Genomic DNA, 17,075 nt, shown 5'->3' on the forward strand with positions numbered 1-17,075 from the left:
GTACCCAAAAGCCTAATTAGCCTCCTCACCCTTTGCTAGCCCAAGAACCCGCTACAGTCTCACCTCTTCCCCTTGTGTCAGGTGGCCCCTTGAGCACCCTCCAGCAGCAAGCTGCAGCATGACGGAGGGGCCTGCCTCAGTTTCCCCTTCATCCAGCCATGCAAAGAAATATTGTGTCTCTCAGCAGCAAACTGAGCCCCTTTAATTCATATACAGAGCCAGTCCACAGATCCCTCGTGGTACAGACAGGCCCTCCCCAACCCCAGCGCCGACCAGGGTTACGACGCAGCAGCCTTCACTCCCGTTCAGGGGTTGCTGTCCAGGGTCACCACCCAAAAGTCACCAGCCCCCTGCCCCAGTTCCTTAGCTCCTATTCCAGGGCCCACCCAAGAGCTCCAAGCCCCACGTCTCTCCTCCAGCCCCATGTCAGTGTTCCTGGGAGAGGCTCCCTGGAGCATTCTACTGCCCAGTCTCCCTGCCGGTGAGCCCTAACCCTGCTCCTGGGCACCTCTCTGCAGAGGCAGCCCCTGGCTTCTGGGTCCGGCTTACCCACACCAAGCTGGAGCCTCCACTTGTTCATAGGGGCCACTGCACAAGCTTTCCTGCACCTGGCCCAGGCTCCCAGCTCAAGCCAGACCTCACCGGCCTTCCCAGCACTCATCATACAGTTACTGCTCTCCTGCTGCTTCCTCCCTCCGGCATCTCTCTGCTGCTTCTGCCCCCTGTCCTTCCCGGCCAACCAGCTGCCTCAGTTTCTCCTTGCTATGGCCTCTTCTCTCTAGCCCAACTGGGAGGCAGCTGGCCAGTTAGTCACAGGTTTACCAGCTCCCTCTTAAAGGGGCCAGTCACCCTGGGACATCGCCCAGGTTTTCTCATCCTGAGGGTTTCTGCAGGGAGCCTTGAGAACAGTAGCAATCAGGCCCGAGGCGTCCCAGGAATCGTGGAACTGGCTTATCTAGCCCAGTCCCTTCCTGCTCCCTGGATAAGTCTCTGCAGCAGTACAAAACCCACGGCAGCAAGTCTCAAAGCCTGGGACAGCTGATTGGGCTGCGGGGGATAAAACAGCAGTGTAGCTGTTCCCACGCAGGCTGGAGCCTGGGCTCCAAGACCCTCCCCAAATGAGTCCAGGCTCCAGCCCAGGCAGGCACTTCCTGTCATGGACTCCCAGGACTCGTGCTCTCTCTCGGCTCTGTACGGTCCCTAGGAGGAATCCCCTTCACTGCGACTGCCCTTCTCAGGGGTTAAGCCGTAGGCCCCTCCGTCTCCTGGAACCACACCTCTCTGAGCCCTCAGCATGTCTGTCTCTCTCTGTGGGCTCCCTCAGGGAGTCCACTCACTCTAGACCCCCGGAGCCTCCGCACACAGAGGGAATAATGCAACCCCAATATCTAGACTGGAGTGACTCTCAGCCAGCGTAAAACAGGAGGGTTTATTGAGCCTCTGAACCCAGCATAGGAAACTCTCAGGGCCTCTGGCCTGGCCTCATTCCGCACAGTACATCTAAGTCTCCCCTACATCCAAGTGGGCTCAGCTGCTCTCTCTCCCCAGTCCAGCAGCCTTCTCCTTCCAGCGGATTGTCCAATATCATCTCCCCCAACAGCTCCTCCCCTCTCCTTTGTCTCCCATCCCAGGTAAACAGGTCACAAGGGTCCTCTCTCCTCAGCCCTTTGTCCTCCTATGGCCCAAGCTGGAATGAACCTCTTGGTCACCAGGTCACCAGTTGCTAGGGTACCGTACCCCATCTCCAGGCCGTTGCCCAGGGGTCCTGGTTGCTAGACGAGGTCACACCCGGTCCCCTGTAACAACAACCCCTCTCCCACCACCTCATTAAACATGCAGCACACAGGGAAACTGAGGTGCGCGCACACTATTAACGTAAAACACTACAAAAATCCCCAACTTCGTCACACGTCTATACTGCTATTAGCCCTGCGGCCTGAGCCCCGCAAACCTGAGTCAGCTGACCCAGGCTTGGGACTCACAGCTCTGGGTTTTGTCTTGCAGAGTAGATCTACCCTCTGCAGCTCCCGGCACGTGGGTGACAAGTCCTAAATAACCCTCCCCTGGAATGGCTTGGGACGTGACACCACCCCATGCCGGTGGCTGCATCTGAGCATGAGGGCTGGGTCCCAGGGACCCACCACTGCTGGCCACATGAGGGCCAATATAGCATCTGCACTGGGGAACATAGGAATGCACAGCAAATACACGCCTAGATCCCAGCAGCTCCCAAATTCCCACAGAAAATCCCACCCAGGCCCTGTTTGAAGCTTCCCAATGTGCAAACCCATCAGCTCAGCTCCCATCCACGGTGGGCACAAAGGATGGAAATATGGCTTGGGATGGAAGTCCAGGCTCAGCCTTGACTGTGGAGTGGCTACCACTGCCTCCATAGTGCTGTGTGTGTGTGTGCATGGCCCGTGCAGGGTGTGTGTGCGTGTCCCCCTTGCAGTGTGTGGCCCATGCAGGGTGCATGTGTGTCTGTATGTATGAGTGTGCACATGGCTCATGCAGGGTGTGTGTCCCATGAAATGTGTGTGCGCATGTAATCCATGCAGGAGGTGTGTGTGTCCGTCCCCCCCACCATGCAGTGTCTGCTTGTGTGTCCCATACAATGTGTGTGTGTGTGTGTGTGCAGACGTGCGTGACCCGTGCAGGGCGTGTGTCCCATGCGGTGTCAGTATAATGCACCTGTGTGCGTTGCAGAGCCCTGCAGTTATGTGTCTGTGGGGCTTGCCGAGGTGTTTAAGAGCTTGTGTTCGCTCCACTGGGAGGCTGGCAGGGACTGGCGAGCCGGCGCCAGGCCAGGATGCAGACTAACTGCCTGGATCTCTTGCAGTGAAGTGCAGCATCCAGTGTCTCCACGGGAGGTTCAGGGCGGAGGAATGTTCCTGCCTCTGTGACATCGGCTACGGCGGAGCAGAGTGCGGCAGTGAGTTCAGCTTCTGCAGGGTTCCCCCTACGGCCTCCGGAAAGGGACAGCTGCAGTCCCAGCCCAGTGCAGCCCCACGCTCCCTGCCAACAGGCACAGGAAGCCAGCTTGGCTCCTCTCCTCCCAGGCTGCGCCCAGAGGCCATTCCCGGCTGGGCACAGGCCGCTCATGGGGCCTCAGAGGTGGTTGCTGACCCTGTTTCACAAGCTGGTCATTAAAGGAAGCTGCAGTTCAGCCCAGCCTCTGCTTTCAGCATTCCGCTCCTTTGCTGGGGGTCCCAAGCTCCCTGGGGGCCCGAGACTCCAGGCAGCTTTGTCGTGGCATCAGTTGTGCCCCTGCATGGTTCTTTATATTTCTTTAATCCCAGGCTGAGCAAGGGGCACCCCAGTCCATTGCACCCTGTGTCTGGCTGCCGGGCAGAGTCCGGGGCTGGCAGGGTGTGGGGGGCCTGCCGAGATTCAGCATCGGGTACATACAGCGTTAGCCATTGTTTTGCCCCCAAATTCAAACTCATTTTCAGCTGCTGTTTATAATCAGCCCCTGCCCCAAGAGCTGCCAGGGCCAGACACGGATCCTGGCAGAAGTCCCCCTGGCCCAGGCGAGAGGGGTTCCAATGGGTTCCCTACGTGGCTAGGGTTACGAGGATAACAGACGCTAGAATGGGGAAGGCCTGGTTGGAGCCTGCTGGTGCTGGTGGGGGAGCGTAGCCCAGGATTGCCGTGTGCTCTCCAGTGCGTGGCCAGGTGAGCACAGAATTACTCCAGGGATGGTGCCCTTGCTGCTCTTGTCTTGTTGGCATCAATGCACTGCCAGGCTTGGACCCCTCCCGGGGCCCGATTGCCCTGGTCAGCACCTTGTGTCCCAGTTTGCATGGCTGCGTGAGTGAGTGTTAAATGCCCTTGGGGGCAGGGTGTTGCCCGGTTCGCCCCTCACTTTGCAAAGGTGTAAATGACAAGGTGGGCTGGTTGGTTGTAATCTGTTGCTCTTCTGCCCATCCCTCCCAGTTCTGGAGACGGCTGCTCAGTGTCGCCTCCTGCCTCCTTCCCGGTCCCAGCTGCTGGCTAGAAATGAAACCAAGCTGCAGATGTGATGCTCCCCAGCTGTGGCTGGATCTGCTCAGGCTAGTTGGCCCATCGCTGGCTGGGTCAGAGGCGGAAGATCTTGATGCCATTCAGTGCATGTTTGGAACCAGCGAGACTGGGGCAGTGCCCTGTGGGAACCCCCGGCCTCTGTGCAGGTGGCACTGGGGATGAGGGCAGAACTGAACAAAATAGTCCAGGGGATACGTGCTGCTGTTAAATGAACCCCCTGGCTGCCCGGGGGGGGGGGGGGGGGGGCTGAATGGTGCCACACTTATGGGGAGTCCGAGCAAACTTCCCCCAAACATCTGAATACCAGTGCGGGCTCCTTTAAGAGTTGCTGACCTGCCTGATGCAAAGACTGCTGGGCCAGAGTAATGCCTGGTGTAACAGTGACACCCTGGGGGAGAGCAGAGCAGTGCATGAACTTAATCCAGGTTCCATTCCCTGCACCCCTGGGTTGCTGGGCTGAGGAGAGTTACAGGGAGGGTGGCCAATTTTGGTTGGACATGTTCCTGTAGGTTTCATCACATGACATAATCTTTCATTAAAGATTAATCTGTAATTCCTGGGGACTGCAGGCCAATCCTGGAGGGTTGGCAACCCTAGTTATAGGTGAGAGGCTGCCTGGTGAGTGACTAGACTGGTGCGTGTAGAGGGCTCTGCTTCCTCTCCTGCAGGCAGAGAGTCCCTGGGGTTAAAGCAGGGACTGATCCTTCCTTCTCTCTCCTCTCACAGCGAAGGTTCAGTTCCCTTTCCATACCTGCGACCTGAGGATAGATGGGGACTGCTTCATGATTTCCTCGGAGGCAGACACGTATTATGAAGCCAAAATAAAATGCCAGGTAACCCCCAGCAGCCCTTGTGCTGCAGTCAACAGACCCAGTTCACAGAGAGAGCCAGAAACCAGGGCTAGACCCTACTCCTTCCAGTCCCAAAACACAGGCTTCAACTGCTTGAACTAAAGGAGAGCTCCTGAGCTGCTAGGGGTAGTAGGTCTCTTACCTTTTCTGTGGGGCGTCCAGTAGAGGGCAGCCTCACTCACGCATACAGAGCCAGTGTATTGCTTAGGAAGCCACATTTGATAATATTTCAGTCTAGGGACAGGGGAACGAAATCCAGGCTGGGATTCACCTGCACAGCTCTGGAGCGTGTGCTAAAACCCTCTGGGGAGGGGGTTTCCCTCTTTCCCACCAGCCTTGTTGTCTCTTCAGTCCCCAAGGGCCCACGTTTTATAAGGAATGCAGGGATCTGGATTCACTTGGGACCCCGGGCGGTCTCCAGCGGCTCCTCAGAACCACTGCATGGCATGGGCCGAGCGCGTGGTGGGCACAATACAAACTGTGGTTTCTGAAGTGCCGAATTGTGAGCAAATGTTACACGATGCCCCGGGGCGGATGAAAGAGACTGGGGTGCAGGCAGTGTGGCCTGCTGGTCACGGCTGGGCTGTGTCCACACGCTAAGGAGAGTCACGAGATGCTAGTCAGCAAGCAGGGATCGGAGTAATCGCCAAGGTCAGTAAGAGCAAGGGTCGGAGCGAAGCTGGGTCAGAGACTGGAGAGCAGGCAACGAGATGGGGTCTGGAGTCACAGCAGGCCAGACGGCCTGCTGGGGCACCCTCCCGGGTTACACAGTGCGCGTGGGCCGATCAGAGGCTGCAGGGTGCTGTCACTTGGGCGGTACTTCCTGCAGTGCCTACTCTCGGCGGTGCTCTGGGACTGGGCTCTGGCTGGCCTGGCAGTGGTGTGGGCGTGGCAGCCGGCCCAGGTTCTGTAGACCCTGCCACAAGGGCTTGAACCAGGGGCCTCTGGCTGGAACAGCCTCTGCACTGTAGCTAAAAGAGCCCAGCTTGAGCTGGCTTGTTAATGGCTTTCTGTGAGGGGACAGCACACCCCAGAGGCAGGTCTGGGTGTCACGAGCCCCCTGGCATTTCAGAGCTGATCATCGACCCTGGCAAACCAAGGGGACAGGCCGTAGGAAAGGATATCTGCGAGGGCGGCCGGGTGCAGCACACAGCGAGACGCAACATGCCAGCCCTTCCCCCGCCCCTCGGGCCATTCCACTGATTTCACTCCCGAGTCGCCCCAGGGGGAGCGTCCAGTCCTGTTTGGATGCCACATGTCGCAGCCTGAGCCCTCTTCCATGGCAGGGGTTTGGGAGCAAACAGCCCAGGCCAGCTCCTGCTGCAGTATTGGAAGCCGAAAGCCACCTCTTATGTGGCTGGAAATTTCCTCTCCATTTGCAGGCTGGGTCTTGGCTTTGACCCCCCAAGGCCAATGTCCAGAGCGATTCGTGCGCACCTGGTGCAGGCGACAGACTGACTGCACTGGCTCGGAGCCCCGGGGAGTTAATCTGCCCACAGGGGTGCTGATCAGCTGGGAGAGCAAGTGTTGCTCAATCAAGTGTCCGTTCCATAAGAACAAAGCCTCTGGGCTCCCATGGGCCCCATTGTTTTCACACCCACGCAGCTGGTGGGAGCATTCAGTCCCTTCGGTCCCTGTGGAAGAGAAGACGCTAGGGAACTGGACTCCTCTGCCTGCCTGGAATGGATTTAGGATACTTCTTGGTGGGGATGGGGGAAGTGCACAGACAGGGGACTGGCCCGTCTGGGTTGCAGGGACTAAACTGTGGATGAAGGGAAGGGTTAGCCTGTTGTGCTGGCTGGCTGGATTTCTTGATTTGGGCTGTCTGGGTCTGATCCCCTGCAGGAGAAAGGAGCCATGCTGGCCCAGATCACAAATCAGAAAGTGCAGGATATTCTGGCCTATTACCTGGGACATTTGGAACCCACCAATGAGGTGACAGAGCCGGATTTCGAGACCCGGAACTTCTGGATCGGTGAGTGACTGCAGTTTTTGCTGCCAAAGGACAGCTGGAGCCCCAGGGCTCGGTACAGGACTTTCCAGAGGCAAGCAGGAGGCAGTCGTGGCTCTAGAGACCTTGCAGGCTGGGTCCCAGCCCGGAGGACGATGCAATCTCTCCTAGTGCTGCCGGCAGAGAGTGTAAGGTCCTCCTGGCGCTCCCCCGCCAGCCCCAGGGTTGCGAGGCGGGCACAGAGCTCTGTGCTGGAGTCCCATCATTCCAGCTTTGAAAGGTCCTCACTCTGATTGTAGAGCAGCACCTAGGTTACAGTAAAAATCAGCCCTGCTTTCAGGATCACAGTCCTGGCATTTCCACAGAGCTTGTCATCTTCAAAGTACTCTGCAGACAGGAACTAATTAATGAACTCGGTTGTTGTTGTTTCCTTGGTGCAGGGCCGCTCATGGGGTACTGCAGGGTAACGTTCTCCCTCAGGCTGCTAATGGAAGTGCTGCTGTTCTGATAATACTTAGTTCTTCCGCAGAGCTTTAACCCTCCCCATCCTCCCAGGAGGGAGGTATCTGTGATTCACAACTGGGGAAACCAAGGCACAGCGGGGCCATGACTTGCCAGGGGTCACACCGGGAGTCAGGATTAGAACTCAGGACATCTTGACACCTCAGCCTGTAGTCACTGGCCAGACTATGCTGCCTCGCTGTTTGGGCCTGTGTCGAAGTTACTCGCTGACTGCCTGGGGAGATGGTGGCTCAGTGGGAAGCGGGGTGGTGGATTGGAAAGGGTGTGTGAGCAGCAGGGACAGCTGCAGGAGTTTGGCTCAGGTAGGAGGCTGGGAACCCCCACCCAGTTACAGCTGTCACAATGTGCCCTCTGTGGGGGCTGGCCTGTGGGGCATTCGGAGTGCAGAGCCCTCTGAGCATGAGGGAACTGGACTGTGTCGGGGCTCGAGATTGGGATGGGCCCCGTCTCTCTAGGGGCTGGACACAGGGCATTGGTACCTAGCTCAGAGGCTGCCCCATACAGCGAGGTGTTTCGCTCGCTAAGAGGCATTGAGCATGCGGCCCCAGCTGTTTGAGTCAGGGGAGCCCATGTGCAGCTGCGCACTGCAGGCAAGTTCAGAACTGGGCGTGTGATACAATCTTAACTTGCTGATGGCAACAGGGAAAGAACTGATCCCAGTGCTCCAAAGTCACCTGAGCTAATGGAGAATCGCTGCTAGCAGCATGAGGTTCATGACACACAGCTCAGCAGCAGGGGCCCAGATCCCTTGCGGTTCATGGCCCGGCAGTTGCTGGGGCCACTGACTCACACGGAAGGCCAGCCCTGCTCCTTGGCTGAGATGCAGCCAATGAGGACCTGTGTGATGAGACTCAGGCCCAGCGCTGTGGTGGTGTACGGCATCCGCTTTGCCCATGTGGACTGGAGCCCCAGGACATCACCCATGCTCTCTCATTTAGGTCTGACCTATAAAACGTCCAAGGATTTGTTCCGCTGGGACACAGGCGCCCAGTTCTCCTTCACCAGCTTCGCGTTCGGCCAGCCAGACAGCCAGCGGTAAGTGACGAGGGCAGGGGCACGGAGACCCATGGTTATGCCGCTCCTGCTTGGTCCCGAGGCCCGAAGACCACAGAGCCCACCGGCGGCACCTGTCAGTATTGATTAGCTGTAGTGCCGGAGCACCTAGAAGCGCCAGTCATGGCCCAAGACCCCAGTGTGCCAAGCACTGTACGAACACAGAACAAATAGCCGGTCCCTGCCCCCAGATTTACCATCCTTGTATAGGGAGCTCGTCCCAAGGGGGCAGGGCAGCCTGGGGAAAGCACAAAGGGGCTTGTTTGACAATGTCACAGGTGGGCGACAGAGGCTGGTGTCGCAGTCTGATCAGAGGCAACCGTGGACAGCTCCACAGCAAATGAGAGAGGCCAGGCCGGGAGGGGCCAGGCTGGGAGGGCCAGGCCGGGAGGGGCCCTGAGAGTGAAGGCAAGCAGTTGACGGATGTGCTAGAGAAGGGGGAGCTAGGGGAGGGATGCGATGAGAGGGGCCGAGCACCGGGCTAAGAGAAGGATCTTTGTAGCACATTGGGAATGGATCTGAGCAGGGAAGATTGCATTGGTCAGAGCCAGAGAAAGGAGGTTGCAGTGATCCAGACCAGAGATGGTGCGAGCATGGATGGCAGGTTGCACTGGCAATGGCAAGGAAGGGCTGGGGAGAAGTGATGCAGAAAGAATCTGCAAGACGTAGACATAACCTGGTTGTGAGGCGCTCCAACCTAGGGCTGTCCCCCTTCTTTAAAACTCACATCTCCTGCACCCCATGCACCCCCATAACGGACTCACAGGACTCGTGCTCTCTCTCGGCTTCCTATGTTCCCTGGGAGGAACCCGCTTCAGTGCGACAGCCCTTCTCGGGGGTCCACGCTCTCTCAGGGGTTAACCATCTCCTGGAACCTCACCTCTCTGAGCCTCCAGCACGCCTGTCTTTCGCCGTGGGCCTCCTCAGAGAGTCCACTCACTGTGGACCCCTGGGGCCTTCACACCCAGAGGGAATAATGCAACCCCGATCTCTAGACTGGGGTGACTCTCAGCCAGCATAAAACAGGAGGGTTTATTGAGCATCTGAACCCAGCACAGGAAACTCTCCAGGCCTCAGGCCTGGCCTCTTTCTGCACAGTACATCTAAGTCTATCCTGCATCCAGGTGGGCTCAGCTGCTCTCTCTCTCCCCAGTCCAGCAGCCTTCTCCTTCCAGCAGATCATCCTATATCTTCTCCCCCAACAGCTCCTCCCCTCTCCTTTGTCTCCTGCCCCGGTAAACAGGTCACTGGGGCCCTCTCTTCTCCGTCCTTTGTTCCCCCTCTGGCTGGAACTGGCTGGTCAGGTCACAGGGGCCCTCTCTCCTCAGCCTTTGTCCACCCACTGGCCAGACCCGGCTGCCTGCCCAGCTGGGGTGGGCCTCCTCATCTCCAGGTCACCAGTTGCTAGGGTCCCCCATCTCCAGGCCGTTGTCCAGGGTTCTGGCTGCTAGGCGAGGTCACACCTGCTGCTCTGTAACAACCACCCCTCTCCCACCACTGTGTTAAACAAGCAGCACATGGGGAAACTGAGACCCACACAACATTCATGCAAAACTCTAGGAAAATACCCGACTTTATCAGTTGCTCCCAGGCCAGAGACCGCTCTCCTCTCTGCTCTGGGACTCCTCCACCCCATACTCCCCTCCCGGGCCTGGAGCCACTCTCCACTCTGGGACTCCTCCACCCCCTGCTCCCCTCCTGGGGCTGGGACCGCTGTCCTCTGCTCTGGGACTCCTGCAACCCCTGCTCGTTGTCACAGAGTCACTGGGCGATGCTCTGGAGCTGCTCCATACGAAGCCAGTCAGGACTCTGGGGGAGCCGCCTCTCTCTGAGCAGGCTGTCGCCAGGGCAGAAGCTTGCACAGCTTCCGCCTTCCTGGATCTGACCTCGGAGTATTCAGCATCGCCTGCCCCGCCATGTGCTTCCCGCAGCGAGTCTGCCTGGGTGGGACTCCTGAGGAAGCCAGAGGGCCCTGCACCCCAACTCCGCAGTCAGACGGGACTCTCAGCCAGCCAGTAAAACAGAAGGTTTATTAATCGACAGGACCACAGCGTAGGACAGAACTTGTTAGCACTGAAATCAGTGACTTTCAGCCAAGTCCATCTTGGAGGAGGGGAGCCCAGAGCCAGGGCTCTGGTCCTCCCCCTTTTCCCCAAGCCAGCCTAGTCAGCCAGCCACCTGGCCCCTGCCCTGCCCGTTGCTCCTCCTCCAGCCTTTGTCTCACTTCCCGGGCCAAGAGTTACCTGGTCGCATCCTCCTCCTGGGTCTCAGGTTAGGAAGGGGCGGCCATAGCATCCGTGCAGGCAGCTGGAGTAACCCCCACAAAAGTCACACCCCCTTATTCCCACCGCCTAGACATTGGTGCAATACACAGCAAAACTGAGGCACACGCAGCATTCATGCAAAACAGGAAGATTCACATACAACATAACAGGCAATCCCCACTACGTCACACTCCCCTACTGGCCCTGGGACTGCTCTCTGCTCTGGGACTCTTGGACCCCCTGCTCCCCTCCCGGACCTGGTACCACCGTACTCACTGCTCTGGGACTCCTGCACCCCCTGCTCCCCTCCCAGCCCTGGGACCGCTCTCCTCTGCATCTCAGGTTTGGGAACTGCGTTGAGCTCCAAGCGTCGGCCGCCTTCAACTGGAATGACCAGCGCTGCAAGACCCGAAACCGCTACATCTGCCAGTTTGGTGAGTGGCACAACTTCACTCCTCTCTGCTCACCCCGTGACCTGGGAAGTCCTCATGCCTGCTCTGTGTCGAGAGGGGCATGCAGGCATTGGGCCAGCTGCTGGCTAGTGCTAGGGCGGCAGGTGCTGCACGAGCTCTGTGAGTGCACCTTAGCCCTGACCTGCAGCTCCACCGATGCCCCTCGGTCCTAACATACAGTATTAAAACAGCCCTGGGAGTTCCTGTGCTGGGCTCCCCACACTGACCGGTCTGCCGATGCCCTTCCGCCCGAAAGCACAGACTGTGCAATGCCAGCCGTGGGCTCCCCACACACAGCTCCACCGATGCCCCCCATCCCAACACGCAGGCCCTGTCCTGGGCTTCCAGCCCACACAGATCTGCTGATGCCCCTCATCCCTGACCTGCAGCCCCCAGCTATTCCAGGCCTGGGTAACCAAGGGCTGCACTCTGGTTAGTGGTCTCAGCAGAGAATGAGCCGTCTCTTACCCTTAGAGTTGGTCCTTGCAAGATAAGGGTGAGGCATGGTGGCCAGGCAGCATGGAAGTAGTTTGCATGGCTGCTGCCCTTCCTGTGCCCAGTCTGGTTAACAGGCCTGCTGGGGCTGGCACCGGGCCTCTGCCCAGCACCTTATTCACCAACAATTCATTTCAAAGTTTTAAAACAACCATTTTCTGGATCTGAATTGTGCCATGGGAACTGATGCACGTTGCCCAGGTCTAAGGCTGGTTCCCAGGAGGGCAAGTGTGCCTGGGTGCCGGCTGGCACACATCTGCCCGGTCAGTCCCCATTACATACCCTGTGTGCGCTAGCTACATAGTCCCCAATTACCATTTTATCTAGGGCAGAGGTTCTCAAACTGTGGGTCAGGACCCCATTGTAATGGGATCACCAGGGCTGGCTTAGACTTGCTGGGGCCCAGGGCCAAAGCCTGAGCCCCACTGCTCGGGACCAAAGTTTGAGGGCTTAAGTCCCGGGCAGCGGGGCACAGGTTACAGACCCCCTGCCTGGGGCTGCAGCCCTTGAGCTTTGGCTTTTCCTCTGTAGCGGTGTGAGACTCACCCCTCCGGCTGGTCATCCAGGGAATTAGTGTTCCAGCCTCCAGAGCGCCCTCTGCAGGCCAGTGTCCTGCTTGCCACTGGCCCCCCCGAGTCCCTCCCAGACCCCGGTGCCCCCTTTCACGCCAGGGTGCTACCACCTGCAGAACCCTGAACAGATCTGGGTCTCCCCTCCCCAGGGAGCCCCCAACCTCACCTCAGTCTCTGGCCACTGCCAGTCATCACCTAGCCCCCATTCCCTGAGGCCAACTGCAGCGTAAGCGCCATTCATCACAGGCAAGAGGGGTTTGGACTTGCTGCCTCTGCCTAACCCTTGGGCTGCCCCCAGTACCTATTTGGCCTTCCACTAGGCCTGCAGCCTGGGGGGTTTCCAGGCCGAAGCTCCCCAGCTCCTCTGGCCTTCCCTCAGCCCTACTCCACCTCAGGTCCTCTCTCAGCTTCCAGGCAGCCAGGCCCTTTTCCCTTAGCAAGCCAGAGGGAAAGTCCTCTCAGCTCCTGGCTTCTCTGGCTTTTATAGGGCCCACTGGGTCTGTCTGGGGCGTGGCCCCAGCTGAGGCTGCTCCTCCAACCAGCTTTTCCCCTGCCCCAGCCTTCTCCCAGGGCTGTTTTAAGCCCTTTTAGGCAGGAGTAGGTGACAACCCCACTACAACCCCCCTCCCCCCGGGGTGGTGGGGCTCGGGCTTTGCCCCCCCCCACACACACACACATGACACAGCAGGGCTCGGGCAGGCTCAGGCTTTGGTCCCCCCTCCTGGGGTCATGAGTAATTTTTGTTGTCAGACGGGAGTCATGGTGCAATGAAGTTTGAGAATCCCCGATCTAGAGGTAATGTGTGCATTGTGTCTCCTCTAGTGGCTAGTGCACACAAAGGATAACAGCTTACTATTGCTGTTAGCTCATGGAGTTAGCCCTCTGGCTCACCTAGTAAGGATCTGTGTTTTGGTGCTTATGACCTGCCGGGGTGGATCACCCTGTATTGCTCTGGGGATTTTTTCCCTATGGGGCCTGCCTGGCTGGCAGTGGGCTGCGGTGCCCGAGCCTGGCTGGGTAGCACTAATGCTGGCTGTGATCCTTTGCAGCTCAGAAGCACATCTCCCTGTGGCAGCCACAGCCCTGAGCCTGCACAACTTCCTGCTGCTGAGTTGTGGGCGCAGCATCACCTCCAGCCCACATACGGCTTGAGAGAAAGAATCCGCTGCTACTGTTCTGCCAGGTCCTAGAGCCCAGCGCTTCTCAAGCTATCTGATGGGGGGGACCGGCAATTATTTTCCCAGCGTGCGCACAGACCAGCAGCCGATGGCTCGCGCACCAGCACCAGTCCGCGGACCACCCCTTTGAGTACCACTGCTCTACAGGACCCCCTGGGCGCTCCGCCCATCCCAGCCACGCTGACACCCCTCCCTGAGGGCCGGGGCCCAGAGGTGGCACCAGGACCTGCCGAGCACTCAGGGAGAGAGTGCTTCCCAGGCTGCCCTTCCAGGCCGGAGCAGGGGGGTGGCGGGGCCAGATCAACCCGCACAGCTGCCCCGGGGGCCTGACTCCACCAGAGCCATCGCAGTCGAGCCAGGTGGGGGTCTCTGGGGTGCATCCTAGCCCCTTGTCCATGGAACAGCCCCGAGCTCCTGTAAAATAGCCCCTCCCTCACATGTGACCGCTGGGGCGGGGCAGCTGCTTCGTGTCCCCACTCCCTTCCTCCGGGGTGTGATGGCACATCAGCGCGGGGAGCCCCTCGCTTCTCCCGGCTGTGCCAGAGGGAGCAGGGTCCCCCCAGTGGTTACCCCCAGTCCGTAGCTCTGCGGCCCTGATACGGAATAGGGCCGGCTTAGTGGACTCTGCGTCCGCTCTGGCAGGTGTGGGCTGGGGAGCTGAGTGGTGCACAGCAAGAGGGTGACTGTCCCACCTAGAGCCAGCGGTGCTTGGCCAGGGCTGTGGGGTACAAGGGGGGTGCTGGGGCCCCAGGAATCACAGCTGAGACGTGCCCTGCGAAGAAGGCAGATGTGCCTACTTGGTCTAGGACTCGGTGTCCAGTTGCTAGCCAGGGCCGTCCCACTGCGGCTTGGCTGTAGGAGGCAGCCTTCCCCAGGCAGGCAGGTGCAGCATGCGGCGTTCTCGGCCCCATGCCCCTTTGCTGTGCCAGTCAGTGCCACCACGGCTCAGCACTAAAGAAGCCATCTAGCTCCGGTACCAACCTGCGAACCTAGCAGAGCAGGGCTCTGAGCACCCGTAGGCCTAGTGTTCAGGCCTGTTCTTTCATACAATCACAGAATATCAGGGTTGGAAGGGACCTCAGGAGGTATCTAGTCCAACCCCCTGCTCAAAGCAGGACCAATCCCCAATTTTTGCCCCAGATCCCTAAATGGCCCCCTCAAGGATTGAACTCACAACCCTGGGTTTAGCAGGCCAATGCTCAAACCACTGAGCTATGCCTCTCCCCTTTCGCCCTATATAGCATGCGCTCCGTCCCGGGCTCTGTCTAGGACAGTGACACGAACTCTTCCCGCAGTTTGAGAGCTGGGGCTGTTCTAATAAAGCTGTCTGTCCCTTCTGCTGCTCATGTCCCTTTCTCCAGCTGTGGGGCTGTCCCGGGTGAGTGGCTGGGAGCCACCCTCCTGGGCGTGGGGCAAAAGGAGGAAAAAAATGGGGAGTGGTGAAAGCAAAAGCCAGGGGCCCTCCTCAGCCTGTCCCCTGCTCCCAGCTGCAGTCATCTCTCCTACTACTTCCCACTGGCATCCTACGCTGGGACAGGGCTCCCCCTCCTGCCTGCCATCCCAGTCCACTCTCCTTCCCCCTAAGCTGCTGTCCTGCACCATGTCTGTCCTAGATGGGCAAGGAACTGCTCTGCAAAGAGCTGTGTGTGGCCAGGGTCCCAGGGAATATTTGGGTAAGAACTGGGCCTCCCTGATGAATGGGAGGGCTCCAGAGCGCAGCAGACCTCAGTTCGACAGTCCAGCTGGGAGATTGTTAGTGCCCTGCAAAGTAAAAGAAAGCAAGGGGGCTTGGGCCATTTTCTGCTGCTGTGGGTTGGAGGGGCTCTGCTTGGGTTTTATACTGGAAATTCAGAGCCTGTCTGGCCAGGAAGACTCGCGGGCAACTGGGGAGCTAGTGTAAATGAGGGAGGGAGGGAAAGACGAGTTTTAGTTATTAGCACTGGGTGGGGGTGTCTAGGATCAGGCAATGGTGCAAGGTGCTGTACATACACACAACTGAGACAGCCTCAGCCCCAGGAGCTCATGGTTGAAGAATTTAAAACCACCGGTGTTTGCCACCAGCCACTGCACTCACTGCCTCAGGAACGTTTTGGAGAGGCTGTTTTGGGAGAGATTCCCCGCACACACTGCATATCCCCAGGGACAGCCAGCAGCTCCTCCGGCCAAGCTAACCCTGTCACCCCACTATTTCTAAGCAGGAAAGGGCCGAAAGCTCAATTAAAAAAAACCACACTAAACCCTCTAGCCCATTCTCTAGCCTAACAAAGCACTGATGAGCCCCCAGCCCTGGGTTAGAATGTCTGCTACAGGCCCCGTGAAGGGAGCTAACTGTGACATCAGCATGAGGCCAGTCCAGTGCCTGGCTCACTGCCCAGGGCTAGGATCCCGGGGAGTAAGCATGTATATGATGATGTTGTGGGTAAAGTCAGGGGAAATTTTTTTCATCTGAAACGTTTTTCCCCTCTGAAAAATGCAGCTTCAGGCCAACCGAACTGTTTGGCAAATACCCAGTGAACCTGCTGAATCAGCCCGGGGAAAAGCCCCAAGCCCTTGGCAAAAATTGCCAAAAACGTCACAGCATCTCCCCCGCGTCAACATGCTTTTTAGATGAAATTTCCTTCAATGCTATTACAAAAAATTAAAACCCTTTGAAAAGGTTCATGAAATAAATGAAACATTTTGTTTGGACTGAAACAACTGCTGCTTCTCCCCCCCCCCCCCGCAAGTTCCATTTTGGGTCCCCCTCCCCCCAGTTTTTGGGACAGTCAGCAGAGAGGAAAATCAGTTATTTGCACAGCTGGAGTTGTGGGGCTGGCTCTGGCAGCCTCTGGAGTCCCAACCTGCCCCCCACTCCGGTGCTTAGGAACCATTTCTGTATTGCTCTTCTCCTTCTTCATCGCCAGTGGCTGCCCCTCAGCTCTTCTCCCTTCCAGCAGGTGCCAGCCCCCCTGCAGCCAGGCTGCCCCCTGCATCTCTGCAAGGACTCTGCGAACACCAGCACTTCCCCATTTAGAACGCGCTGCACAAACGTTAATTCACAATTCACTCTCTGTCATTTCCATGATGCTGCATCATCTGGGCAGGGAGCTAGGCAGTGCTGGGCCCAGAGGCTGGATCTCTGGGGAACACTTGGGGGAGGAGAGGCTCCTCCCTGCCCTTGGGGATTGAGAACAAGGGCTGGCATGGCCCACCCCGCAACCCCCCATAGCCCTTGCTGTCAGTTCCCCTGGCCCCCATGGTGAGAACTGAGGTGATTCTCCAGGCAGGGACACGGCCCCGCCCAGCTGTGGTCATGGACTGAGCTGGAGGGGCAGGGAGTGGCTGACCGGTGTGAGCGCGACGCACCGACGGCCTGGGGGCAACACCCAGAGCGCCCCAAGGTGGGGGGATGCCCCAGAGAGGTTATGCCCAGCCGCTGCTCTGACAAGCTGTGGGTAGTTTGGGGTGGGAGCTGCTGCCCGAGGACAAGCTGGGCCACCAGATCACGGAAACAGCCCAGCTTGTTTGTCCTTCTTCCACACTGAGCATCATAGGCTGCCCCCTCCCAACTCCCCACGGCACAGCCTGGGCTCTCCAAACACCACAGGATGCCGAGGGGCCGCGGCTGGGGCAGGGTCACCCATGAACCTGATCCACATCCCTCTCTGCCTTCTTCCTCTCTCCCCACACCCCTGGCCGACACTCCTGGTGCTATGGAAGGACTCACGGGGCCCA

At 58.5% G+C, this 17,075-nt stretch overlaps 1 protein-coding gene across 1 annotated transcript in view; it reads left to right on the top strand.

Moving 5' to 3' along the window:
- The window catches only part of CLEC18C (C-type lectin domain family 18 member C), a 30,622-nt gene extending 15,924 nt beyond the window's left edge, over positions 1-14,698 (top strand). Inside the window, exons 7-12 of the mRNA XM_084644347.1 lie at positions 2,840-2,932; positions 4,750-4,856; positions 6,720-6,849; positions 8,286-8,382; positions 11,007-11,098; positions 13,233-14,698. Of these exons, the coding sequence (XP_084500473.1) occupies positions 2,840-2,932; positions 4,750-4,856; positions 6,720-6,849; positions 8,286-8,382; positions 11,007-11,098; positions 13,233-13,270 (557 nt within the window). The 3' untranslated portion in view covers positions 13,271-14,698. The remainder of the gene's footprint in view (positions 1-2,839; positions 2,933-4,749; positions 4,857-6,719; positions 6,850-8,285; positions 8,383-11,006; positions 11,099-13,232) is intronic.
- The last annotated feature ends 2,377 nt before the right edge of the window (positions 14,699-17,075 follow it).

The sequence above is a fragment of the Lepidochelys olivacea genome (assembly GCF_965140295.1).
Source record: "Lepidochelys olivacea isolate rLepOli2 genome assembly, chromosome: 12".
NCBI classification, from domain to species: Eukaryota; Metazoa; Chordata; order Testudines; family Cheloniidae; genus Lepidochelys; species Lepidochelys olivacea.